This window comes from Apus apus, chromosome 1 (genome assembly GCF_020740795.1).
Source record: "Apus apus isolate bApuApu2 chromosome 1, bApuApu2.pri.cur, whole genome shotgun sequence".
NCBI classification, from domain to species: domain Eukaryota; kingdom Metazoa; phylum Chordata; class Aves; order Apodiformes; family Apodidae; genus Apus; species Apus apus.
This window is the reverse complement of record NC_067282.1, coordinates 150,043,478-150,070,798: the sequence shown is the minus strand read 5'-3', so window position 1 is coordinate 150,070,798 and position 27,321 is coordinate 150,043,478. Positions and strand designations below refer to the sequence as shown.

Below are 27,321 nucleotides of genomic sequence, written 5' to 3'. Positions count from 1 at the left end.
TATCCAATGGTAGTAAAAGCCAGTACAATTTTATTGGTTCTGCTATTTAACAAGCTGTTCAGACTTCAATTTACTCCCATCTTCAAAATTTATTAGCCACACTGAAGCAGGTCCTTGAGGATGGCAAACATCTTTAAAGAACTAGGTTCTTCCATTTGTTGCCCTCAGCCACCACAACCACCAGTGAAGCTACAAAAAAAAAGACTGTCTAAGGATCAATAACACAATTCTTTTAAGGCTTGTGGATTCCAGGGCACTTCACTAGTGCTGGAGCCTATAAGCAAAGGTTATAAGAAATCTTATCTTCATCTATCCGATACACTGAAATTGTAAAACCTGGTGTTCGCCCAACACACCTGAAATGAACAATGAAATCTTGTATCTTATTGACAATGATAAGAAATATAGTAAAAGGCAATATTCCAAAACACTAGAGTTTCCAAACCAGAACTCAGCATAAAAGAGGACAGGCACATTTCCAATTGCTGACAAAATATCTAAAAACCCATTTTCTTCATGTACTTCACTGCAATCTTGGCAGCCTTTAAGCTTCTAGTCAGACTAGCACAGCAGCTTCAGAAAGAAACTAACTTTGATTTATGGACTAATCAACAGCTTCACCACAGGACCAAAGATTCAAAATTCTCATCTACACTAGCACATAACAGCATCCCAGTTTCAACTAATGCCACCCTTGCAAGCAGGTGGAAGGATCTGTGACTGAACTAAAAATCCTTGCATTTTCAGATTATTGTTCCCCAGTAAAGTTAGAGAAGAACAAACCATCAGAGCCTAGTAAAGACCCTGAAAAACCTTAGTGTGGGCCACTACTTCTAGCCTTTTGCAAATGAGTCAAGCCCTGTGTATCTCAGAGACACTGCCTTTATCACCCAAATGGTAACTTTTCTAGGTAAGTTCCTTCCGATACCAAAAAGCTAAAAGCTAGAAAATTACAAAGAACCCACCCTGTCTCATTTTTCCCACATTAAAGGAAAAGTCAAGCCGTTAGCCAAGAAGCAGAGGATATTCCAACTTAAATTCTACCCCCTGTATTTTGTGAGACTAAATTCCCACCCCCTGAGGACTAGATGCTTCTGGGTAACTAGAGAAATGCTGGACGCATGATAGGACTGCTCAGAGGTTGCTTGCATGTCCAGCTTCATCACCCTAAGCCTCCACACACGAGAGCCACTTGTAAATCTGCCTGGAACAGAGCTCCAAGCTGGACCACTATTCACACCTGCTCAGCAGATAAAGAACATTGATCCTTTACTGAGCAGGGGTCATGCATACCAGCTAGAGGAATATGGCAACCTCTGCAAATTATCAGAAATTTACAGTGTTTCTGCTACAAATTCAGTCTGTGTTATGCTAACAAAGTCAACTGTTTACTTCTGAAAACTCCTACTGCATGAGCAGAATGAGGCAAAAGGTGCAACAACAGTTCCCCTGAACTCCTTCCTTCTCCCTGAAGTTCTGCTACAGTCCTGCTATTACTGATGGGAAACTTTATCCCACACAAGTGGTCACCAAAATAGCTGCATATTTTTAAACCACAATTCCTTTGAAGTGCTGCCTATGAAAATACTCCAAGATGAATGTTTCTCAGTACTTTGGGGTTTCAGGTCGGGTCACTTTGTGGGACTGGAGCAGTTGGCAAGGTCTCATGAGTGATTTGTAATTATTTATGAGAAGTTAAATCTGATGAGGATATAAATCTTGACAAGATAAGAAGGCAGCCATACTATGATTCAAAGAGCAGAAAACATAAGAGCTGCCTCTCAACATTTCACATTATTTTAAAAATGAGGGAGATAACAGAATGAAAGAAAACTAGATATTTAATTGCTACCCAAAAAAAATCTTAAGGAAAAAACAACCCGCTGTGTTTGAGGATTCAAAAACACTAATAACGTATCACAAATGGTGAATGTGTTTATCTCTCTTCCCTTGCCTTTTTTTTTTTTTAATAGAAACTAGCTTACTGCTTAGGAAAACAGAGATAGGTCAGATTCGCCACAGGACTAGTACAGTGCAAGCAGCTAATGGTTTGTATCTCCCTGGCACCCATAGCATGGTACAAACTGTCTGCATGATACACACAAAAAATCACATGTTTTTCCAAATGTCATTGGATCAGTTCTTATAAAGGCAAACAAATAAGAATGGGTATAGGAGAAAAAGCTCCTACATGCACTTTTATTTGCCTAAATGCACACATCTCTTTAACTTTATCCCTGAGCATTTTCTCAAGGATCCATAGGAAGAATAGGCCTAAAGGCAAGATTTGAAGCAGAAGAGGACAATGGCTTTACAGCAGAGATAGCAGATGCATTCTTTTCATGAGGCAAGGAGTAGACAAATAGGCAATGACCAATGTGAGGGAAATGGACATAAGAGATTAAGACAAGCATCGGCCAAGCTGAGGAAACAACATGGTGGAAAGACTTGTAATTACCAAGTCGTTTCATCCAGACATACAGTAGCTACTATACGTGTAGTAGCTCTTTATCCTAACAGAAAAGCAAAGGCATCAACTCCAGCCCACATCCCTTACCTAGGCCAGCCACCAGATGGTGACACTATCACAAATCTCACCTTCCCTTAGGCGAGGACAGTGGTACAGGTTCAAGCTAACACCATGAATCCCAGTTGCAAGCCCAACTGCACCATGAGAACCGGAGACTTTCATGCATAGGGTGGTTGTCATCCATAAGAGTATTTTAAGTGGACAGAAACACCTTTTAGAGACCAGACTTTGCTCCAAAGCCATTTCTCTTGTGACCAATTACCATGAACAGCTCAGGGGAGTAACAAGTGGCTTCACATTACTGTTTCAGGGATCTGTTTTATAGTCGTATAATATGAGTCTTTTTAAGAGAGAAGTTTGGCCAAGATGCATGTTCACTGTCTCGAAGTAAGTGAAGGATATGGAGGATTCATATTGTTTAGTATTGAAGACACAGGGGATAAATTATTTTCCCAGACCCTTCTTTGACATCCAGAGAGTGGCAAAATAAAACATATGGGGACGAGCAACTTCACCAGGAGGCTAAAGAAAGGCTCCTTCTCTCCTGAGGCCACTGAATATACCAGGAACTGGACAGCAAAAACAACCCCCCAACAGAAGGGTGCACTTGGAAATGCTGCCTTAATGCTAGACACAGGACATGCCAAGGTGGAGGGCTGCCATTTTATTCATCCAAAGACCATACCAGGGCTGACTTCCAAGAGCAATTTAATAAGAACTTTTTACCAAGTTTACTAGCAGTTCCCTCATTCAGCCTGTCTCATAAAAACTCCTTACTGTGTTGGTACACACTGGAGGGCTCACATCATGCAGGGCTAAGGCAGCTCATATGTTTAAGACTTTTGACCATACCTAGCACACTACAGAGGTATTAGCTTATTCTGGCATTTATTGTGGTGTCTGCTAAACTGGTCAGGGCAGAATGCTTTTACACACAGGTTTTATAGCATTGGTGCTGTTAGAAAGACAAAATCGCTGTGTCTGTCTTGCTCACTCTCTCTCATGAGCTGCAAGCTGCACTACTTTTTCCACTTCCATGGCTGACCTCTAAGCAATTATTATCAACACTTGACCTCCCTAAAACAGAGGACCAGAATAACTACAAGTGGATTGTGTCCTTTGGACATCTGTCCCAGCTATATGCAGCCTCTTAGGAATCTCCATTAAACTGCCTGATGGCTGTAGGCTTGTATGAGAAGCAAGAGGGGGTGCCTGCTTTGGAAGGAAGACAAGAAAGCAACCTCTCATCCATCCCTCCACTTCCACAGCAAAGCAGAATGGAGGGGGAAATGCTGATGACAGCACGGGATTCACGAAGAGTGAAAAAACAGGTATAAGCATCCAGCCTGTTTGATGATGTGTCTGTACTGAAAGCCACCTCCTCCAACATAACCAAAATAGAATTCTTCTAAAAATTACAGTATTGAATTTGAAGGTTTCTTGCAAAGCACAAGAAGGCTGGAAAAATACAATAAAGGAGCTTTATCTTGCATCGTTCCATCATGACTTCCAGCCAAAGCCACAGAAGCAAAGCAAACCTCTTTTGCTTTGTCTTACAAGAAGCCAAATCCAGCTGTGCTGCTACACAGCATCACCTCTACCAGCTAGACAGTTGCCACATAAATATGATGTTGGAAAGGACATGTGCTTACTTCAGCAAGCATGTTGGAACATTTTGACTGACAATAAAAGTCTAAATAAAAACCAGAAGGCAAGACTCCTAGATATTTTTCCATTCCATTTTCTAACCAGAACTATGACATTTACTTCTGGCCTTTGTTTTACAGATCCAAAAAACCTTCTCTATCAGTTCCATTGAAAGGCCTTTTAAAGGCCACCAAAAAAGTGGCTTCACCCAGGCCCAATCTCTTTCTAAAAAACAGCTGATTACAATTGCAGTTGCTAAATATTAATCCAGTTTCCTATCCCTGGAGATTCCCGTTTGAGTAACAAGCTGAACTTCTTGACTTCCAACACTGAAAAACTAGGAGTGATACATCTCTTTCATAAAAAAACTATTATTGCATCAGACCTCTCACCACTTCAAAAAGTATAAACTGCTCTAGAAGGGCTTCACTTGGGAGAAAGTTAATCCTCCCAACAAGACCACAAATTAAAGGCACAAGGTTGCATAAAACAAACAGAACTTGGTTTATGCTTGGTATTTCACCTGTAGCTTATTAACTGGATACTTTTTTTTTTTTTTCTGGCAGCAGTAGCAAGCATTTTTCTTCTTCCCCATATGGTGCATCTCACCCTATGGCAGCCCAAGCTCCCTTTGAAATACATTAGAAATAGGAAGTGGAGATATTTGTTAGATAAGAAACTTCAAATCCTCTTCTAGATGTTTCATTCAGGTTTCTATCTGCAATTTGGTGGAAGACACTTCAGGTGCCCAGCACTGCGCCGGCATCCAACTCCTGATATTATATCCCTTGCTTTCCCATCATACATGGATAGTCTGTTTGGAGAAAAGACTGGAAGGAGGAGGAACAAAGGAGGGTTCTAAAATGCATTTATATCTATTTACAAGTACAGTCTTTTAGATTAATGTGTAGATGGTATGTTTTGTGCCAAGGGAAACCAGGCAGTAGCTTGTGATAAACACAGAGAAGCTAAAGGATGGAAACAAAAACCCATCATCTGCTGTTACTAGCTATCACACGCATGAAACTCAGAGAAGCCAGGAAGGTCCAAGAGATTATCTAGAACAGGCAAAGAATGTAGCTAGGAGTCACACGAGTTTCACACAAGTTATACACATTGCTAAATTAGTCTCACACCTTGTGTCAATAGAACACTCTAGGTTTGCTACAGATGGAAGCAGAGACACTGCAGACTACATCATGAGCATGCCTACAACTTTGAGAAACCTCTGGTAAAAATAAAAAGAAAAAACATGATTATTCCTACCAACTAGCCATTTCTCCATCTCCTTTATGGCAGGCTTTTTTTTTTTAACTTTTCACCTAAATATTCTTTAAGTAGTTCCTGAAAGCTGAAATCAGGCTGGAGCAAAAAGGCAAAAGGCAAGTATTGGAGTAAAGGAAGAAAGAGTGATGATGCAAGTGGAGGGAGGGGAAGGGAGTGCCACATGAACAGAGTGCAGTAGAGAGGTACCTTCCACCTCTCTCCAAGAGATTACTTCAGCAGAGTGCATTGTGCCTCATTTTGTGCCCCTGACAATTGACAAAGAAGGAATTCCTTTTAGCCAAGGTTCCAGTGTTGGAAAGGTGGTTGCCAAAACCAACACACAAAAGCACTTCCAAAGCCAGCACACAACAGTGGATAAAAATAACAAGCATGTGACTCAAGGCTGGTCAGGCAATACTCAGCTCAAAACACCTTTTCCATTTTCATTTGGTGTACAATAAGACTTGCACAGTAAGATTTAACTCAGTCCTCACTTCCAGATCAAGTACTTCTAGACACAGTACATACACGATGAGGGGAAGCCAGGCTGAGAAAGACAAGGCTCTGGTTTCCCATAGCTCCTTGCAATTGTCCAAAGGAGTCACAAGTCTAAGTGTTCTGCTCAGAGAATATGGCAGAGCTGAAGTGAGACCAATTAGGGGCAAATGGAAACCACATGCGATTTTAATGAAACAAGGAGCTGGTGCACATGGCTTACTGCTGCAGGAGCATTTACTGCCTGAAAGGAATGTGCATCTGGCATTGATCGTTTCCCAACCCATCAAGTGAGCAGTAACATGGAAAGCAAATTGGAGCATATGGTGAAAGATGAATTGCGTAAAGGACAGCTAGAGGAGCAGCCTCCGCAAGAGGAAAACATGTCCTTTGCCTGTGATTGAGCGATACAGTTGCAAGTGGGGTTGATCTTCCATTTCCACAAATCATGATAACAAACTACAAGAATGAGTGCTAGAGTGATAAAAGGAGATCAACCAGTATTTTAAAGAACCTACTACAATCACAGAAATCCCATTCTTATTCTCATGGGCAGCCTTTTACTCCCTTGAGGTCATCGGTGCTGCTAAAGAATAAAGAACTGTTGATCTTAAGCAAGACTAATATGCAGTCCTCTAATGTGATGTCTGTTGCTGCAAGTATTGAAATGACGTTGCTTTTACGTGTACATTAAAATGGGAATACAGTGAGGAGACCTGAGGCTGAGGAGGGAGTGTAGGTGCAATCTTTTATCAATTTTACTTTTTCACTGCAAATTTCCCAGGAAGTTTCAGTTCTGCTGAGAAAGAAAAGCCCTTAGCCTGCAAAGCTGTAGATAAGTTATTCTACTGGGATATGGTCATTGCTTCTGCAAGCTGCTGTGTTGCAGTATGATATCTAGTTCTCAGGAAAAAACCCACTATCTTCACCAAGCAGCCAAGAGACTGCTTAGATACACTGCAAGAGGAAGGAGGGAATGATGCTCTGATCTAGCACTCAACCATATATACAGTCAATGTCCAGGGCTGAACCTGGTAGATGCTACTTCACACTTCACATCACTGTGAGACATCTGCAAAGCCAGAACTGGCATGTCTTGGCTTCTTAGGGCCAGACTTCCTTTGTGGGATAGCTGAGTTTAACAACTGTAATAAATTCATCGCTGTATTTTTCAGGGAGGCAACAGAAAATTCTTGACTAAATCTGTCTATTTATTAGACTTCCTTAACCCACCATGCAATCCATGAACGAACTGGGAGCTCACATCCAAATGGTCCAACAGGAGGAGGAGGGAGTCCTACTAAAGAGAACATCTGTAAGAAGTTTTCTTCTGTGCATTAGAAATAGGGCAGCTCTGACAGCCCATGCAAACCTTTCAATGCAGGGAGTATCAAAAGCCACAGGCATGGACACTCCCTGCTTCAGCAACTTACTTCAGAGGACTCTCCTTGCTTCAGCACCTCGCCCAGCTGGGACAGGAGCCAGGATTCTGTGAGGAGGCTGCACTCCACTGATCACATGGTTTACATTCAATTTTGCACGTAGGAACCAGAGGGGAAGAACTGTTTGGGAACATGTATAGATTTCAAGGGTACTGGGTGGGCCTGCAAATTCCTTCCTGCATTAGAAAACTTGCATTAAACTGATAGGTTAAGCAGCTGTCCACGCCAAAAAGGTATACATATTTAACCAGGTCAGGCCTATATGTGCTGCTGCTCCTTTTTGCACATGACCTACTATTGCCTGCCTGACCCTGGAATTAAACCTGCAATCAAACTTCTCCTGTGAGAAGCCAGTACCTTTGCCCACCATTCTTAAGCCATTATCAATTGTTCAGAAGCTGACAGCCTCTGCAGACTGTTCACATACACTGGATGTGTCCAAGACCCAGCTCTGGTTTATCATAATGCTTAAGGAATTTCCTAATTACCAATTTTCTTAATGTCTATTATGTAACCACAGTCATTAATACTAATGTAGCATTAAGCATTTTCCCCTGGAGTCTGAGCACCATGTAAAACTTAGGTGTAGCACTGAGATCCCAGCTCCAGCGTTCTTTAAAGGAACTAGAAAACCTGCCAAAGTCCTCAGTCAGCCTCATTTACCACAACTCCCAGACAGACTACAGGTCAAGGTCAGGACAATATCAGGGCAAAACTCACACTGACCAATTTGCCCACCCACCCAAAACTTTCCAGGAGCCCATGCAGTGCCCTGTCATAACTGTGTTCCAAAACATCATCCTTCATTTTGGACCTTTAAAGAGGTATAAGAAGCCAGAAGAACTCAGTATTTATGTGTTGTGGGAGTAAGGTATTTAAAAAAAAACAACACAACAAAACAAATAAACAAATAGTGATTGAGTGATACGAGACATCTCATGAAAGAGGTAATGAGAAGACCTGAAAGTCTAAGAACATCTATAAGCAATAACTCTTGACATGAGTAACACAAATACTGCACACTGCACATCCTCTGGCTCTGAAGACACAGGATTTTCCCTGTGCCGTGACACAGAGCACTGACAGCAGAAAGGGTGGACAGACACTGCCCAGTTCCCTTTGCTCTTCAAACTGTTTTCTCAGAAACCCCCCAAGTGTTCTACTGACTGGCCAAAGCAGTTCCACAGAAACTGCAGTGGAGAGAGAAACAGTATAATCATCTCCTCATTTTATTACCTAAACTCCCTTCATAGAAACTTTTAATCAAAATTTCACGTTCATGAACAATCATGATCAGAATAGATTTCCAGAAGTTGTGCATCATTACTTTGATGCTTATATGCATCCTCGTGCTCCCAATGAAATATTAATGAGCTATGACTCTTAGCTAGACTTACTGTAAGCACAGTGGACATCACTGAATGGCTGACAGTGCCTGCCTACCACCCATTGTTGACTTTTTTTTTTGCACAACAGATATTTATACAAATCCAAGACTAACACATACTATTTAATTCCTTGTCAGTACTGCTAATCGGTGGGGTTCTTATGGAAATTCTCAAGTCTGAGATCTACTTACTGTGGTTTAAAGTGAACCTATCAGTCTATTAGCTCATCTGTGCTACTGGAGTTTGAGAGCTGCATATAATATTCTTTCCAAAAACTTCCCCAAGGCTTCAATTTGAGGGAGGGAGGTAAGCCTGCATTCTGTTAACACTTGTTAGTTGTCCTTGTATGTTTTAGAAAAAAAAACAGAAGGTCATAAGATATGGTTGGATAGTCATTTCATAGCCACCCTAGCACACTGATTGCTAATTCTGAATGCTTTAAGGCCCATTAACTGTTCTGGGAGGCAGAAGTTCTCTGGATACTAAACTGCTAAATGTTTACAGATAAGAGTAATAATTTCCAGGGTATACAATAAGCCTGACTGCTTTCCTGCCTGTCCAGGTCTCCTGAAGTGTTGCTGGAAAGGGACTATTTTGGCAAAGTAATGAAGCACCCTCTCAAGAGCCAGCTTTTCAGGGCTCCAGTTAAGCTCACACCTGGAACACAGGTGTAACATGTTTAAACATTGACAGGGAGGGAACTAACACAAACACAAGGGGAAATACCTCGTCTCAGTCCAGCGGCAGCAGCACAACCACAAACTTACTTGTTCATCAATTCACCAAACCCAAGGAGAACTACCCATTGCCAAGGACTGGAGCAAGCAAATGGTATGTAGACTTGTGTTTTAATGGGAATTCTCAGCATTCAGGAAAAGCTAACTGTAAACCCCAGAGGACTAATGAGCTGGAACCTCTCCCAGCCTGAGAGGTACTGTGTAACATGATCAAAATCGGTACCTCCAGAAGGGGAGGCTATTCCCCTTCTACCATCAGGGATAGGACTGGTAGAAATGTTTCTGGAAATGCTTTTTCCTGTCAGGAAACGTGGTTTTACTGAAGTCACAAATTTCTACGCAAAACATCAACTTCAGCAAAAGCTTTTTTTATTTTTCTTCTCAGAAAAACTGAGACCTGTTTTCACCCTGAATCAGCTTTTCTCTTCAAATGCACTTGAACTCTAAAGGTTGATGTAAATTACACCTTTGTTCAAAATACACATTTTTAATTAGCCCTTTAAAACTTTAAGACTCAGATTCATAAGAATAACTTTTTCTCAAAAACTCCATACTGAATACTCTGGTATCTTCATTTTCCCTTCATGTTTCAGATTGAATAAGTTCTCTATAGAACAGAAATTCTGACCCTCCCCAGCAAGTTTCTAGCCTCTCTTTCACTGTATAAATCAGAGGTGACAACAACAAGCTCTAATGACAGAAGCAAGAGTAAATTCCATTCCCCCCTCATTTTTCAGAAGCACCAAGTAAATTCATACCAATGAGAGCTTCAGGTGCTGAGAACTGGCATAATTTCAAAAAGTAAGCCATAATCCCTTACGATCTCAAATAGTATCTTAACTAAAATAAGCATTTGACATCAGAGATCAGTCCTTTAATTCACTGTGCCAGTAGAGGTCTGTCAACGCCGGAGACTTAAAATGAATGTAGATATACAAGAGCTATCTTTAAAAACTGACTTAGGATACCACAGACACACTAATTTAACCTGTTCCTCAAGTAAAACGTTGGCCTGCTGAGTGCTTGTAGGCCGGAGTTGACTTGTAGTCAGCAAGTCAACTCTGTGACAAATGCCTTCCTACCCTCTCTTTCCTTTCTAGCTGTTTCCAACATTTTGAAGCAGTACTGTTTGATTGCAGGCTGCTTCCTGAAGCTGCTTCCTTCAACTGCCTGTTAAACCCAGTGGGAATCTTTCCACTGATTTTTACTGGAGTGGGATCAGGCCCTAAGTAAGTAGTGGTGGAATCCCTAGACTTACAAACCGAACAGCTGTCTCTGCCTTTCCGAAAGGAGGGAAAGTTATTCCTGCAGCTGTTTTCTCCTAAGTGCCTTCACTCCAAACTGTTAACAGGACTGGAGGGAGGGGGAGAAGGTGGAATTTTAATAACCCATTAAAAAGGAGCATGGACCATTGCGCAGCAGCTCTTTCAGTTCTACTCAAGCAGGGTCACTGCTGCCAGGCTCAGACAGCCCTTAGGGCACGGGAAAAGTCGTCTTCTTGTTTTCACATCTCATTCACAGAATGGATAACGAGGGGGAGGAAGGAATCAGCTTTTGGGTTAATTAGCACCATGAACAGACAGCTGCATTGTCATTAAAAGTTCAAGAAGTCATTAGGGTCAGCATTGAACTGCAAGATGTACACACACGCACACGAGGCACACGTCTAAGCCTGGATTTTTAGCAGCCTTGCTTGGCTCTGATTTTCCACTACCCCAACACTTTGAGTCAAGAACACTGAACTGTTGTAGCTCCGAGAGGAACGCAGAAGTACAAAGGCACCCCCTCTGAATAGCAGTGGTTCATCCCCCTGGAACTGCTTGATTTCACACTTAATAGATCAACTAAGAATAGTTACACAGCTTTTTTTTATCCTGAGAAAATCAGAAGTGTGGCTTACCAGTGCATAGTTTCATCTCTGTTTCTAATATTCTCTGGGATAAGCAGAACCCCAGATATCAAAAACAGGTATTGGTGCACACTCGTCCTTCCAGTCTTTCCTTCCACGAGCAAGGAAGCTAAGGAAGTGCAAGTGCGTATTAGCAAATCCAGAAATGAGCATGTATGAATAATAATTAAAAGGTAAAACCTCTAAAATGACAAGGACTGCTATTAATAAGGTCTGGAGCACAGTTAGACTCAGAGAATCACAAATTGGCTTAAAACCAAAACCAACAAATTATCCAACTATGCAAAAAAGCCACAGATTATATTCTCATTGCCACAGTTTGCAGTTGCACTTTCTAGTATGGGATTTTAGCAAAAATGCACCAAGTAAGGATTCCCCTACACCTTCCAAACAGGGCAGGGAAGAAACACAACCTTGAATAGCTGAAGCATCACAGCTTCTACAGAAAGCAGACGGGCATTGCCTGCTCCTGTTAGCTGTAGCTTTGCTGCCAATACATTCTAAAACCAAAATGGGGCTGAAATAATTATCATTACAGTGAAATCTCACCAAAACATAGTTTTTATTCTTTGGGTGAAAGGAACACAGATCCTACTTCCTCTTGCTATTAAATTGCCATGCAAACATGTAGCTAGCTCATGAGTGTATAGTTCCATTCAGTGCTTGGTCTTTGCCAAGTGAAATTACTCCAGGAATAGAGGAACAAGGTGGGTTTTTTTGTTGTCATGGTTTTTTTATTTGTTTGTTTGTTTGTTTTAACCATTATGGCTCTGTTGATTCCAGTGTGCACTGGTTGTCAACAATACTGAATTTCAGTACGTTTATGACAATACAGCTGTGGCAGGAACTCTAGTAGAGATGTTCTCATGAAGAAAAAATAGAATAAAGATATATAGTCTAAAATTCAGAGAGGAAACAATATGCATTAGCATTTCAGAAACAATATGCCTATGTTAAGATGGCTGCGGTGAGCTCTGATGGATTTCATCAGACAAGAAGTTCAAGTGGCCTAAGCAGCTCCTCTTAGAAAACTCTTGAATTCTTTCCCTCTCATTCAGGACTCTGGGTACTTTCTGGAATAAAAACTGCCTTTTCCATATTATTCTGCCTCAATGCACACCACAAAAATCTTTCAGTAAAAACTTTTGTTCATCTTTCCTTGTTAGTCCACATATATAAGGAAGAATATATGCTGGAAGGAACCCTGCCACATGCTGGCCTCAAGATGGCTTGATGAACAAATATAGAGCCTTCACAAAAATAATGACCCCCAAGTTTGCCAAGGCAACTATCACCCTTGCATCCAGTTCTGTTCACTCTCCTGTCCTTCTGCCAAAAGACAACCTAGTCAGGATGCGTGTAGGCAACATTGTCAAATTCAGAAGAGAGGAGCTTTGAACAGCACACAAAGGACAAAGTTTACGTCAATGGCCCAAGCTCCCATAAGGCATAAAAGACAAACAGGAAAACAGTTTCTGACACAGAAGGGAAAGAAAGACCCAGTGCTTTCCTTTACCCTACCTCTTCCAACAGCCATTAGTATTGGAGGAAATCAGTATGAGAGAAGTGCATTCAGAAACAAACATGGTATCTTGCACTGACAGGAAGGAACCTATTGGCTTGAAAACTTTCCGGTACTAGTGAAAGCTTTGCTTCCCATCCAGCCAAATACACAGGTGCTGGCTGCTTCTGTAAATCTACACTATTTCTTCAACCGATTCAAACATGGCATAGCAGTAAAGGCCAGAAAGGACCTGGTTCCCACTCTGCTTGCTGTTCTTTGAAAAGAGCCACTCTGTTGGAAAGGACAAGTGTTCTTGGGATCTAGCTGTTAGTGCTACTCCAGCAGGCTTCTGCTAGGATCACACAACAAAGAGGGATGTAGGGCTCTGTAACCCAAGGATTTATAAGTCCTGACTTTATAGTTCCATAATGACTTGGCACCAGGAGAGTCCTCAGAATAAAATATGAGTAAATTCATTATTCTCATCCTGTTGGCCTCGCAGTCAAATAGAAAAAGAGCAAGCCAGAATACACTGAGAAGCTCAAGAAATAGCTGCAACTCAGAATGCACGTGGGAGGTAGATTAGATATTCATACTGATAACAAAAATATACTCTCCAGAGTAAAAATAATAAATGCCTTTACAGAGTTTTGGAAAGAACTCAGAACTACAGGGTTGAATCAATCTCTAACTACAAGGGATTAGGATGACAGCCACAGAAGGGGCTATAGGAATGCCAGACTAGCCCATCAGGCTTTGGGGAGGTATATTTCATCAGCATCAGAACTCCAGCCTAGCAGGATGATGCTATGACTTGCTATCACACGTTTTGCTGCAGAATACTTGTTCCAAAGTAAAGGTGTTAAAGACAACATGCTGATAAGGGTCATTGGCTATTTGCCACCAGGTCTTGTTGAGTCTCTCTCTGAATGGGTAATACTCTAATACTCCCTTAAAACCTTCCTGTGATCATTTGGGGTCTCTTAAAAGTGCCACCTAGGAGTTCTGTCGGATACTGTAGAATCCTCTTTCTGTGCTTCTCTGTAAAGCTGCAAACTTACACAGTGGTGAAAAAGCAGGACAGCTGCTTAATTCTATTGAAAATATGCTGTCTGTAAAGAAGATGGAAACAGACTTATTGAAGTCTCCTTTTCATCTTGATCCTCTCAGGAAATAACCAACTAAATCCTTAATCCCCCACCCCCTTGGGAAGGGGAAAAAAAATAAAAATAAAAAAAGGGACAGGTGCTGTTCTTCATGTTTAGAGATGTAAAACAAAAGGGTTAAGAAATCATCCTTATCCCCACCACAATCCTTTGCAATACTGAGGCTCTTGCATAGAAACCGGTGCTCTTGTCTTCCCACGCTTCTCTGGGTTTGTGATTTTTGCCCTGCAGGATGCTAAGGGAGGGCCTGGTATTCTGTGGCTTTTGAAGTACTGTACATGATGGCTACTTAAGTGCCCCAGGGGTCACTTTACTGTTTTATTTCCTCTTGGACTGATCCTCTTCACCAGTTCATTTAAGGTATTCATTATTGCAAGTGCTATACTCTTCCATGTAATCTTGTCCCTCTACTAGTGTCTCCTGTTCCTTCTTAAACCTCTTTTACTCACCCGCCCTTCTCCTAAATACCAGAAAGTTTTCAGCCTTTAGTTCCACGCCATATGTAGTATATTGTTTACTGGCGGAAACTGTTTACTTAGAAACAGGTCTGTGTATCCTAGTCCAGAGGTAAGTATGATAAACAGGGAGACTGTTTCACTGTTAAAGGACTCCCTCCATTTTCACAGGGAAATTTCAAACAGGGGACCCAGCAACCTTACACTTCACAAGTTAAAGCAAAGGACCCACCAACCGCGCACTTCATCGAGCATGGGTCTGAAGGTCATTTCATACTGTCACCTCAGTCCCTTTTAATCTGCAGCGTGCATTTATCTAGACCTATGAAAGGCCGGCAGGATATTTATAGCAGTGTCAGAAGAGGCAGGAAGTAGGAAACTGGGGCGGGTGTTTGGAAACTGTATAAAGGGCTTGGAACAGTGGGGCCAGCCTGGAATTCCTTCCCCCAAAAGAACATGGAGCTAAAGGAGAAGTGTCTGGGGAATAGCTGGGTTTCTACAGATATCCTCTGGCTCTCTCCTCCTCTACCTGTTGCCTTTCCAACACCAGCCATTTCCTGTCTTTCAAAGTCAAGTGGAAGTTTTCCATTCTGTGGTTTTCCTGCCTTGGTACAAGAAAGCACATTTTTTTCCCTTATATTTTAACTATTTGAGGACCAAAACCAAAACCTGCTCACTAGGGGGAGGGCTTCCTATTTACAGCTAATCCAAGAAATTTGAGAGGGCTGATTAAACATCAGAGGAACAAGATCTTTGCTTGTTCATGTATTCACTGAGCATGAAAGATTGAATTTGTTGTCTGAACCAATGCTTCAGTGAGCTTCTATAGAAAAATTAACAGACTAACATAATGCCAGCAGACCTCCCTGCAGGCTGCACTGCTGTAACACCCAATACAGAGAGAAACATGGAGAAAAGGAAACAGATGTTGGAAGTCCCCATACCATCATTACAATACAGCATGAGGGAGCTAAAATTCATGTTTTTCAGTCTAGGCCAGTGGGAACTCAGGTCATTTTGACCTGTGGAATACCAGTACTCCTGTTTCCTATATGCTGCTCTGGGATTTTTTTTTAATTATTTTTTTTTTAATGAACCACCAGGGAGCAAAAAGTAATTATGTGCTACCTTCATGCTGTTGCACCTGATGTAGCCATTACTATCTGTGCAAGCACTGTGAAAACTAGGTGCAATTTGTATCTGCTTTGCTGAAGTACCAGTGATGGTGCAGGCAAGCAGAAAGCTGGGGCATTTCATGTCAAAGTCAAGGAATTAAGAAGGGAAAAATGTATGCTGCCTCTTTTTCGTCCTTGGGCCCTTTCACATCCCTTTCTTTACCTCCCCAATAGACTAGTTCTAAGCGCCTAAGACCAAGAAGGATTACAGTACTCTGACTCTTTAACAACAGATGAGTAACTAAGGATAACTATGGAGTTTTTATTAGACTGTGTAGTTTTGTCTAGAATCAATAACAAATAGGTGTTGAACAATGATGGCTCTGCTGTTTGCACACTCTCTTTTTGTCTCCTGGCTGCAGGGGGTCAGGTTACTACTCCAGGTATATAAAAAGTACCTTTTGATAGTATGTTACATATGGCTTAATTCCATTTGCTTCTCCTGCTGCGCAATCTGTGTCATGTTCCAATGAAGTTGTATTTTCCTCATAGCTCACCTAGGGAAAATAAAAGCCCAAGCCCTACACACACACCCATGCAACTTGCACTTCCTGAAGAGCTATTTGAAGGAACTTTGCATTCTTCTGAATGGAGGAAGGCATTAGCTTGGCTACAGTCCACTTAAAGTGTATGTGCTCTGTCTATAGCAAGTCTGTGCAGCCAGGCTTTTTCAAAGCCTAAGCCTTGATTGTCAGTCAGAAACAAACATGCTACAGGCTGTTAGAGACCAGTCAGTAGAACACTGGATTGTTTCATGTGGGTTCTCCTATGTGGCCCCTGAAGCCACTGAACCCATTCAGTCTCCTAGACATGTTAGCTTCACCTTGGGCATGTCCCACAGTTTCAGATGGGGTGGCTTTCCATGTGTCACAGCTACTGATGCTTCTTAGCTTGACCAGACTGTATCTAGTTCTTCCATCAGTGCTTCCACGCAACATCTCTCCATTCTCCAGTAAGCCCTCTCTCCTGCTCATACTCTAGCCTTTGAGGGACCTTTGCCACTCCAACAGCTCCTAAATACCTGCTCCCTTTAAAAGTTTCCCACTGAGCCTATTTCTGTGAGCATCCTCTTCCCCTACCTGTAACAGAGTTGGAATTTTTCAGAGCTGAGCCCATTGACACAGACCACTAGTTGCCCACCAGTACAAGCCAAGATCTTATCCCCAAGTCGACAGTGGTCTCACAGACACTCTCCCCCACCCCCTGCTGGTTCCTGGATCCTTTCATTCCCAGGAGGGACAGCCAAAGCCACCTTCTTTCTTCCTAAAATAAAAATGAGATTCTACATCTCAGGTATAAAGTTGCTGATATTTGATGAGGTTTGATTTTACTTTTTTGCATATGCATCTTTATGCTACATAACTTGTGTTTTATTGTCTGTATACTGTTTCTAAGGGCTGAAATTGCCCTTTGGAAAGGTCTTACATAAACACCACCAGGAATCTGGACTATTCATAGTCAACATTTATTTTACCAGCATGAAACTCAAGAAACTTCTCTCTTGTTTCCAAAAGACTCCCAGAATGTTTTCTAGCTGGCAGAAACGTTGAATAAATAACATAATCAGGGCTGTGTAAAACTACTTGCATTTTTATGTTATTAGACATTGTCAGTGAATGCACTCAATCTTCACTCAGCCTCAAGGGAACTACCTCTCATTACAGTAGAAGGTTAACTTTTTTTTAACAAATACTTTTAAGCTCTCAAGTGTTTGTAACATGCCTCTTAGAAACCTGAAACTATCAAGTAAAATCCAGCTCTGATACAAGATGGTGAAATACTTCTGAGACCAATGGCAATGTACCTGCGTTACACAACTCATGAGGCTGGTCCAGTATTTCCTTTCCATATTGGTAATTGGGCCAGATTTTAGACTTAGTGTCAGAGGGTATAAATCCATTTAACCACCTTGGTGTCATTTACCTCAGGACCAGCACCAGCATAATACTTTAAAATAGCAGAAATTGGAAATTCACCTGTAAAGATTATTTTCTCAAGTTATTCCAAAGCAAATCCAGTTTAACCCTCATTTTAAAGAAGGACCTAGCCCACTATGGACAAATAACACTGGTAGCAGAGTCACCACTGGACAGAGCACTGTTAATTTTGGCATACCCTTTCAGGTATGTACTTAAAAAGAAAATGCTCTGGTTTTTAATAAAGCCCTAGCAGTTTGCCACCCTCCTCTGTGCAATGAAGACTCCAATACAGAGAATTACCACAGAAGTGAATAGTCTGCTCTGCTATTTGCAACAAGAGTTCAGTGCCACAAAGCTGAAGAAATGTTAAGACAATCTTTCAACAGTTCCAGGTGTGGTCAGCTGCACTGATCAACCTTGTCTCAGAGAAGTCTATGTAAGGTGTAGTTAGCTTAAGGAGTGGTAAGTCCATTAAGGTTACACCAGTAAAAATTCAAGTGTCACATGTGGAGGTTCTTCAGAGGTATAGATAAGCTACAATAGGCCTTTAAGTTTAACAAGCTCTGCATTTGCTTAACAAATTGGTGCTTGAAGGCTTAATTTTCCTCTCATCTTTTACACCACTATCATTTCATCACTACCATTTCAGTTGTTCCCAATTTGTAACATGTGAAAGACAGAATCATAGCCTGAAACTAGAGCAATAAATAGCACATCAGAGCAAAAACCTCTTTATCTTGAACCAGAGAAAAAATCCCATCATTAAAAGGAAATGCAACCACATGCACTCCAGACTTTACTAGTACTGAAATTAGTCCCTCAGTTTAGTCTGGTTCAGAGCTGGCAAGCACAGCATGCCTGGCCTTGCCTGCTAACTTGAACCAAGCCCGCCTCTCAGGTTTACTAGCTCTTAAGAACTTCCAGAGAGCATCCGGTAGAAGTTTCATTTATTGACAAGACTTCCTGCCCAGACCAAACAGGCTCCTTTCTTTAGTGACTCATGCTTGGTTGGGCTACATAAGAGCACCACATGGTATGGGAGCTCTGGGGAAATAGAAAAATTACCTCAGACAACATTGTTACATCAAAAACCTAAGTTTTCAGCTTAATAGCTTTAACATCCAATTATAGCCAAGATGACTCACTGAGTGCTCCTATTAAAGATTCTTGGTCCCACCCACCATGATTGTCAGTGGGATTATGCATGAATACAGAGATCCACTTCATCAGAAGTCAATCCAGTTGCCATATCTAAGAGATCCTGCAAGGTCTGGACTAACTGTATTTAGCATCTTGGAAAATGTGAAGTCCACTGATGAAGCCTAAAAGGAATGTGTCACCTTGTGCCACTTCTATGGTCCAACAACCAAATAAGCTTATCCTGATAAACAGACATGAACAAAGCAGGCCCTTCCCCACCCCAGATGAAAATTTTTGCTAAGCTAAAACAGGCTAGTACTGCACATGGCTGTGCATAACTCTCTTCCCACCAGCACACTTTGGCCCTGAAACATTAAAGGAGCAGTTGACTAGTGGAGAGCTCTCAAAGAGGTGGGAAATCAGTGAAAATAAGAATGAGAATAATGTCTATATAAAGCAAGAAGCGCTAAGACTCAAGGTTAGAACATCTGGCTCTCCGCTGCCTCAGAGGTCTTGATGGAGTTATTTCCTGCAGGAAATCTGGAGTAAGCAAATGCAATCGTAACAAGAAACCAAACGAGCCTTCTGTAAAATTCTGCACTACATCTTCCAAATAGTAACTTCCACCACATTTTTTGATACATACATTTAAAGAAGTGACAAACTCCATATCCCAAAAGGTGATCTCTCTACTCTGCTATGGACTTGAATTGCAAATAACCATCAAAAACAGCAAATAACCAACAAAAACAGCAAACAACTAACTTGTATTTCCACTTTTATTAAATAGGATATTTCAGTTTAGAATGGTCATTTTTCTTTCAAAAGACAAGACTAGACACAAGGAACACCCTTTTTCATAACATTTTTACCATGGACATTGGAATTCCATAGAAGTTAAACAAATCTCCTCAGTTTATTCCCATGTAAAATGGAATTCACAGTAATTTGTATTATTATTTTTAAGCTTTACATGTTACTTCTCAGAGGTCCTGCTTCTAAAATGCCTCAAAGGGAAGTCCAATCTAAAAATGAAACAGCATTACTTCCTCAACAAAAGTTTGACTCCAAAGTTGATATAGCACTTTTGCAACCATTATCATAACATGAAACCCATACATTTATTTGAAATTCATCTAAACTCAAAAGACTGGTGTAATATCTAACTGCTTTAATTTTTTTATTAATTGGGCAGACCTTATGCATCTGCCTGAAAGGAGAATATACCACATGTCACCTCACTGCAGAGTCTGTGTCACAACAAAACATGTATGTTCAAAATCTTACATATGATAAAGTTGTTCTGTATATCTCTTAGTTTATTAGTAAGAAGGTGGAACAATCATATCAGGACACCAGTGAAGAAAAAGGACAGGTTTTTAGTTAGGTGCTTAGACTTTGGGCTAAGCAAATTAATGAACTTTCTCCTTTTCTATTTTCTTTTGCTATTCCAATATCACATTCTCAGTTCAAAGGAGGCTAGCCACTGCAGGTGTTGTAAACTCAGAGCTACAGGAGTGGCAGGATTGAGAAATTAATGGCTTCCTTAACACCATGGGACACCAAGAGCTTACCTTCATCTCCCCAAAGCTTTCCAACTGCTGCTCACCAGAAGTGAGGTTATTTAGAATGAAGAGGGGCACTAGGCACCAGCATCCTTCCTGAAACAGTTCTTCTCCCAGCATAAGCTATATAAAGGAATGTTATTCTGAGCTCCTTTGAACTTGGGTAAGAGGCAGCTAGTAGTGCCATAGCTCTTTTCTGAAGTATACGCACAAGATGAAAGTGAGATAGGTGTGGAGTGGGCAAAGTACTTTATCACCCAGACTGGTTTGTCAAAATCCAGCCTGCAATTTCACGTATTTTTCTCCTTTTTATTTTTTTTAAAGGGGAGGTTGGGCAGAGGGGGCCAGGCAGGAGGTGTTTTTCCAAACCTGTGAATGCAACATTCAGCAGCCAAGCTCAAAAGTTCCTGCTGCTCCTGCAAAAAAAAGGACAAACAAGCCCTTTTCATGTCAGCTATGTCCAGCTGGAAATGTCACAGCTTTGTCACAATGGAACAAAGCATGCCTGGTGTCTGTTCTTTCAAAAGGTCTCTCAATTCAAACAAAAGAAAAATATTCACATCTGGAAGGGGTCGTAAGCAGGGGGCGGGAGTGGAGGAAGCAAAGTTCAGATGGCAAGTCATAGCAGTGGCTGTTTATCTTGCCGTTTGTCTCATTATTGTACTGCCTGTTCTGGCACTCACCGATCCATTTAAAGAAAGAAAGCCAAGAGTTAAAACACCAATTTTATTATTGATTGACCATGGAGGGCCAGGTGAGACACACCTCTTCACTTTTGCTCCATTCATCATGCTGGAACACTCGGGCTGAGTTAAAAGACCCCTTGTGACTACTCTGGCAGTAGTTTCTCTTCCACCCCCCTTCTTAAGAATAAAGAAAAAAAAAATGTGTTGTGTATGGAATCCAAGCTTCCTTTAGAAGACCACAGCCTTCCCTTTCAAAGGATGTATACATTGAAATCCTGCCCTTTCCAACTGGTTCATTTGAGCATCTGTTTCTGTAAAGATTAAAACCTTTTAATGACAGCAGCGTGGAGAGGCTGTATCAGAACTGAGCCACAGGAAGATCAAAAATTAAGTGTCTAGTGAGATCAGATTAAAGGAGATGAGAATAAACTCAAGAGTAGGACTTCACTGCCTAGGCATGAAAGACCAACAATGAGAGTTTTAATTACACCCCTCAATTAGAAGTTTTCTTCTTCAACATTCAGGCTTCTGAAGTTGAAAAGCCTCTCCTAGGCTGCCACCTAGCTAGTTAATTTCTTGTATTGTTTTAGGAGCTATTTTGAAAAGTTATTTTGCTCCAGCCTTTACTGCACTGACTCCTCCCTTTTGAGCTGGTATTTTGTCAGGAGTTTCAAGAGCAGTAAAAACTTGCTGCCAAGTCCCTTTCTTCCCCACAATGTGTTTTATAACCCAGCATGTAGTTTAGTCTGTCTAAACACTGCACTAGTACACTGCCATCAGTTTCCATGGAGATTATTAACTCTTCCAGAACCAGAAAGCTCTACTGTGCTTTTTGCCCTTTCAGCACATGGAGAACATGACTGCCTTTACTAAAATCAGCCTCCAGAAACCTCACATTTTCCAGACAGTTCTAGCAAATGTAAGGATTTACTTTTGTGTCAACCCACCACACAGCCTTAACCAAATTTGCATTTAAGTAATCTACTAGATTGAGTTACTCCCCCTTATGCTTCTCCTCCTTCGAATTGCAGTGATGTCTGAAGGCATGACAGCCCCGCTGACATAAACCTTCTTAACTGCTATGTCTCAGAGCAAAGCCAAGGCAGGAGATACAATGAAGAGTCCAGATGCGAGAAAGGAGAAATGAAGGAGACAACTTTGAATTCAACCAGAAATTAGAGTAGAAAAGAGTAGAACTTAGTGCCCTAAAGTTTAGGAGCACTGTTACATGATACTTCACAGTTTACCGTGCTTCTAGTCACGCATCTAGCAAAAATATACTGTCAGTGCCTATTCATAACAAAAATTTATTTAACCCAATGGCAAGAAGTTGAATTAAACTGAAAAATACCCTTAGTCTAGTATAACATGACCTAATCTGAGCAAGAAAGTAGATCTTCTCCCAAAATGCTGCTAATGAAGGCCATACGCTGTCATCAGCTTTAATTGTGGAAAAATGGTTTCCCAGTCTCTCTTTCACAGAAAGGACAATCTCCCTAGAAGTTGGCACTTAGGTGGCACACTTGTTGATCCAAACCATGAAAATGGCAACGGAACTTTGAATACTGCAGTTTCCTGGAAAAATTCCCCAGTATGAAACTATTTTTTAAATATTTTCCAGGCTGTCATCACTGAAGCAAACTGCAACCTCCCCAGCACTTTTAACATGTAATGGTTTTTTTGGCATTCAAGAGCAGATACCCTATATAAACTAGACACGAATAACCAGGCATAACTGCAGTTTCTGTAGATGAGTTAAAGGCAAGAGAGATTTTTTTTGCCAGCAAGTTTGGCTAACTTGAAACGGCCACTGGCGGGGTTCATAGCAGTGGGTGCATTCTCTATTGCAGTGAGAATTATTTTCTGTTTGACTTCCACAGCAGTTGCCAGAAGGATTTCTTTGCAGGCTCCACTTGGAGTCAGTACTGTGTGGTTAACAGTAGTGCAAAGTCCCCCAACCCCTTTTACACTGTGTTCCTAAGACAATCTCCAGAGGTGCAAGTAGACTTCACCCATGCAGTCCACTCACAGCTGCTGAAGTGACAGCCTGTATTTACTTTTACATGGATATGTGTCCAGTGTTACCTCAAAGGACACCACTAACTGATTTCATATACTTTGCCACAGAACACTTACCAAGCAGTGACAGTATTTGGTTAACCACACTTGGCTACAAACAAACCAAAGAACTTGTGACTAGGGTCTTCATTACCTCCTCCTCAGAGATCCTGGGTGTTCCCCTTGTCCGCTAGCTAAAGTTAGTGTAGTGAAGACCTCTAGGGATGCTAAAACCCATAGCTTAGAACAGCAGACAGGAACCAACAAGAATGTTTCAACTTTCCAAAGCCCATGCATGTTCACAGCCTTCCCACAGCTGCAGAGACCACGATGGAACATGCAGAAAGCACAGACACTTGTTACCTCCACGTCGAGCCCTTCCTGAAGTTACCAGCCCAGCACCACAACCCTCACCTTCCCACTCCAACCATCACGGGCGCTTTCCCAGCTTGAGAGGACTCATCCTAATCCTGTCTCCTATTACTTGTCACCAAGTTGTGGAGGAAACTTTGGCTGCCCACACCACCAATTTTGTTTTGCTTCACTGTAGGAAACAAGCCCCTCTTATAATTACCAACTTCTTCTTCGAAGTTATTTCACGGAGAGGCTGCCACCGTGGGACAGGGCTGGCTGCGGTGTCACGCCTTCTCCCCCCGCCACCCCTAAGGGGGGCTGGGCAGGGGTCTGTCACCACACACCTCTCCTCTTACTGACCCAGGCATGTGTGGCAGCTACGGAGTCCTGCCCATCTTAAAAGGTATCCCTCACTGGTTTAAACCCGCCCCACCTCTGCTTTCACTGAACCACTCTAGGACAAGGCTTCATGACGGTGACAGCCCGACGGCTGCCCGCACCCCCTCAGGGTCCGGCAGAGCTTCCCAGAGGCGCGGGCTCTGCACCAGGTCTGAAGGTGCCTCCTCCCCGTGCGAAGGGTCTCGGCTCTCCCCAGGGAGCCCTTCCCAGCCCCGGGCAGCCGAGGGGTGAGGAGCCTCCGCCTGCCCGCGGCACTTACCGATGTCGGAGTTGCAGAAAGCGTCCTGCGGGTGGATGGGGACGCAAGTGCAAGACTCCACCACCAAGTCCCGCAGGCTCCAGCTGCAGAGGAACACGACGAGGAAGCTCAGCCACGCCGTCATGTTGCCCCCACGCTCTTTCCCCGAGGTGCCTCCTGGCTTCTGCGGAGCAGGAGGGCAGCCGCTGCTCTTTCAGTTCCCCTGACTTTACCCCCGCTTCCTAACAGCCTGCGCGCCGCGACGGGCTGGCTGGCGGGCTGACTGACTGACTGACTGACGGGCTGGCTGACTGACGGGCTGGCTGACTGACGGGCTGGCTGACTGACGGGCTGGCTCCTCGCACTGCCCCTCTCTGACCTCTCTCTCTCTCGCCGGCCTCGACAGCGCAGCCTTGGCTCGGCGGGACGGTGCAAGCCTGAGGAGGGCACGGCAAGTCCGCGGCTCGCAGCGCTGGCGGGTGCGGTGCTCGCCCGAGGGGTGCGGAGCTGCGCTGCGTCGCGGCGGGCCGGTGCGGGGAGTTATAGCCTCGATCGCGCCCTCTCGGGCTCGGGACCAATGGGAGCCCCGCATTACCTCATCGGCGGGAGAGGCCAGCGGGGCGGGGCGGGGCCGCGGCCGCAGCGCCTTATACGGCCTGGTGCGGGAGCGCCGGCCCGGGCTGCGCGGGGCGTCCCGCCGGCCCGGGCTGGCGCAGGTGCCCGGCGGCTCTGAGGGAAGGTCGCCGTCCCATCTCCTCTCTCTCTCTCTCTCCCGCCGCTGGTGCCGCCGCCGCGGGGGTTCAAAGTCTTAGAAACTAGTTGTACCGCCGAGGTGGAGTCGGTACCCGGGTCTGGCCCCGAGGACGTTCCCCGCCACCCCGGTCAGGACCTGCCTCCCCCGGGCTGCCCCGCAGCGCAGCGTGCGAGGGGGCACGGGGGAAGCGCACGCAGGGTTTGTTGTTTGCTTGGAAAGCTGGGGCTGTTTCCCTCCAAACCATCTCGGCTGTCCGCAAGCTTGATTTCCAACTGGAGGAGGCGAAACAGCGATCTAAACGGCTTTTAGAATGCCATCAGAAAGCGCAAGAGAAGTAGAGCGTGTTGCTGCTTTTCCTCTGGTTTCTAGAGACAGTGAAAAGGGGATGGAGGAAAAGAAGGACAAGACCTAGTTGAACTGTAAACCAGATTTCGTCCTGCGGTTTTCCACACTGCTCAAGGGCCCCTTCTTCTATGTCCCCCCACCACAACCCATCACTTCCCTTTCTCAGGGCTTTCGGTCAGCAAGGGGGTCATAAACTACTAAAACCCAGCTGGAAAAAGTAGTGTTGTATGTACCCAGGCACTCCCAACATTTAATCTCAAAGTATATTTTAGCAGAGCAGCGTTAATGGAATTTATAGAAAAGTCCTGTTAGTTTTGTTTTCCCTGATCCCCTTTTGGAGCCATGATTTCTATCAGCTGTAGAAATGTAAATGCTATAGAAGAGCTGGGACTGTAAGGAAGGAGATTGCCAGATGCAAGATACAGGCAGCCTTATTATCCAGCAAAGGGGACTGAGGGGTGATTAATCACAGTATCAAAGCAGTGTATATAATGTCAGAGTATTTTCCATGGGGTTTACAAGAATTAAGCATGTCTAGTTATAAATTATGCTGGTATTAAAGGCCAGGGACCAGCTGTCCTAAATTTCTAAATAGTCAGCTAAGTCTTGAGATTTACAGTTCTGCTCCATCTGGGTGAAGCACAGCCTGCCTACACCTTTTCTTTAATCATACCATCCATATAAAATTAAAACCTCCAATTTAATGGAAACACAGGCTTTTATTTGGAGTACACAAAAGATTCAGGTTGGGTGTCACTAGTAGAGATCAAGGTTACAATGCTAACAGTGGGTAATGGTGGGTTTCTACCCTTGCTGTGACACAGACAACCTGTGTAACAGCTTCACCTCACTGTGCTTCAAATCCCAGTCTGTGTAATGGGGATAATACCGATGGGAGCTTCTCGGGAACATGTATTAATGAACACAATGAAAAAAAATGATGGTGACGAGGTGTTAATGGGTCATGTAAGCATGTATTAAGCAGGACATTTGATTTAGACACCTCAAAGGTACTACAGCTGAAGTTGAATCTCAGATTGGACTGTCATTTCAGTCTCACTGGCTGTAAACAAGAAACAACTCCACTGGCCTCAGCAGAGCAACACGGAAGAAAAACGAGGTGTGTCTGGCACTTTCATTTTTTCTTCATTGTTGTGAAAAGTTTGATATCACCAACACCATGATACACCTGGTCTATCAACGTCTCAGATCAGTATCTGAGAGAAGTGGAGTTATTCCATAACCTGACACTGGTGTAAATAAGAGAGAGTTTGGCCCACACACAACTAGATTATAATCACAGTTCCAGCACCACCTCCCTGCACTCTCAGGCCAAGCAACTTCTCTGAGTATGTTTCTTCATTTCTATAATAACACCTTTCCTGCATGTTCTGAGGACTAACAAGCTGAATGGTTTGTAGTAAGGTTTAAAGTTGCCGGGTGCTGTGTGAAGGCACAGATGCAGGACACATTCAGAGGAAACTGAAAAGGAAAAGCCTTAAACAAAGTAATCTTCTCCATTTCTGAAAAGGGGGCTAGAAGTTACTGAAGTTACACAGGGTCCCCCACGGTGTGGAAGTAGTTAATTTACAGTGAGACTAACCAACCTTGTTAAAGTAACATGACGTTTGTGCTGTTTAAAGGATCTAGTTCACTTTGCAGATATAACCCAGAGAAGCCATCTGCAATTACTCTTCAGGATGAAAAGAAGTGCCACAGCTTGCTCCAGTGGCAAGGGATCTGTTTGGAAGGGATGGTGTGCAGGCTGTCTGTGGGTCAAGGCTTACTACTGTCTTTATTCCAGTGTTTGAAATATGATCCACGGGGGTTTTTTATTGCCTGTATTAGCATTTCCTGGTGTAGTAGTACCTGTATTTGATCAGTTGGGATGTAGCTGATTCACTTACTTTTTTGATACCTAGATATTCTTTTGAAAAAGATATGAACTTCTCTATAGTGATAGAGATGCAGGTTTTTCAACCCAGACTACTGGGTACAGTATGATAATAACTATATTCATTTCCCAGTTAAAGGACACATTTCATACACAGAAACCAAAGTGCTTTATTTTTGTAAATCACAAGTAAATAATACTCAGGAAAGCTCAGTCTGGCCAGTGGCCTGCTGGGAGGCCTTGGTTAAATCACTT

At 42.9% G+C, this 27,321-nt stretch overlaps 2 protein-coding genes across 2 annotated transcripts in view; one reads left to right on the top strand and one right to left on the bottom strand.

The window, feature by feature from the left end:
- The window catches only part of TIMP3 (TIMP metallopeptidase inhibitor 3), a 39,229-nt gene extending 14,642 nt beyond the window's left edge, over nucleotides 1-24,587 (bottom strand). The window contains exon 1 of the mRNA XM_051627692.1: nucleotides 24,095-24,587. Within this exon, the coding sequence (XP_051483652.1) occupies nucleotides 24,095-24,218 (124 nt within the window). The 5' untranslated portion in view covers nucleotides 24,219-24,587. The remainder of the gene's footprint in view (nucleotides 1-24,094) is intronic.
- Nucleotides 1-27,321, top strand: part of SYN3 (synapsin III) — a 198,778-nt gene that overhangs the window by 84,746 nt on the left and 86,711 nt on the right. The window lies entirely within an intron of this gene.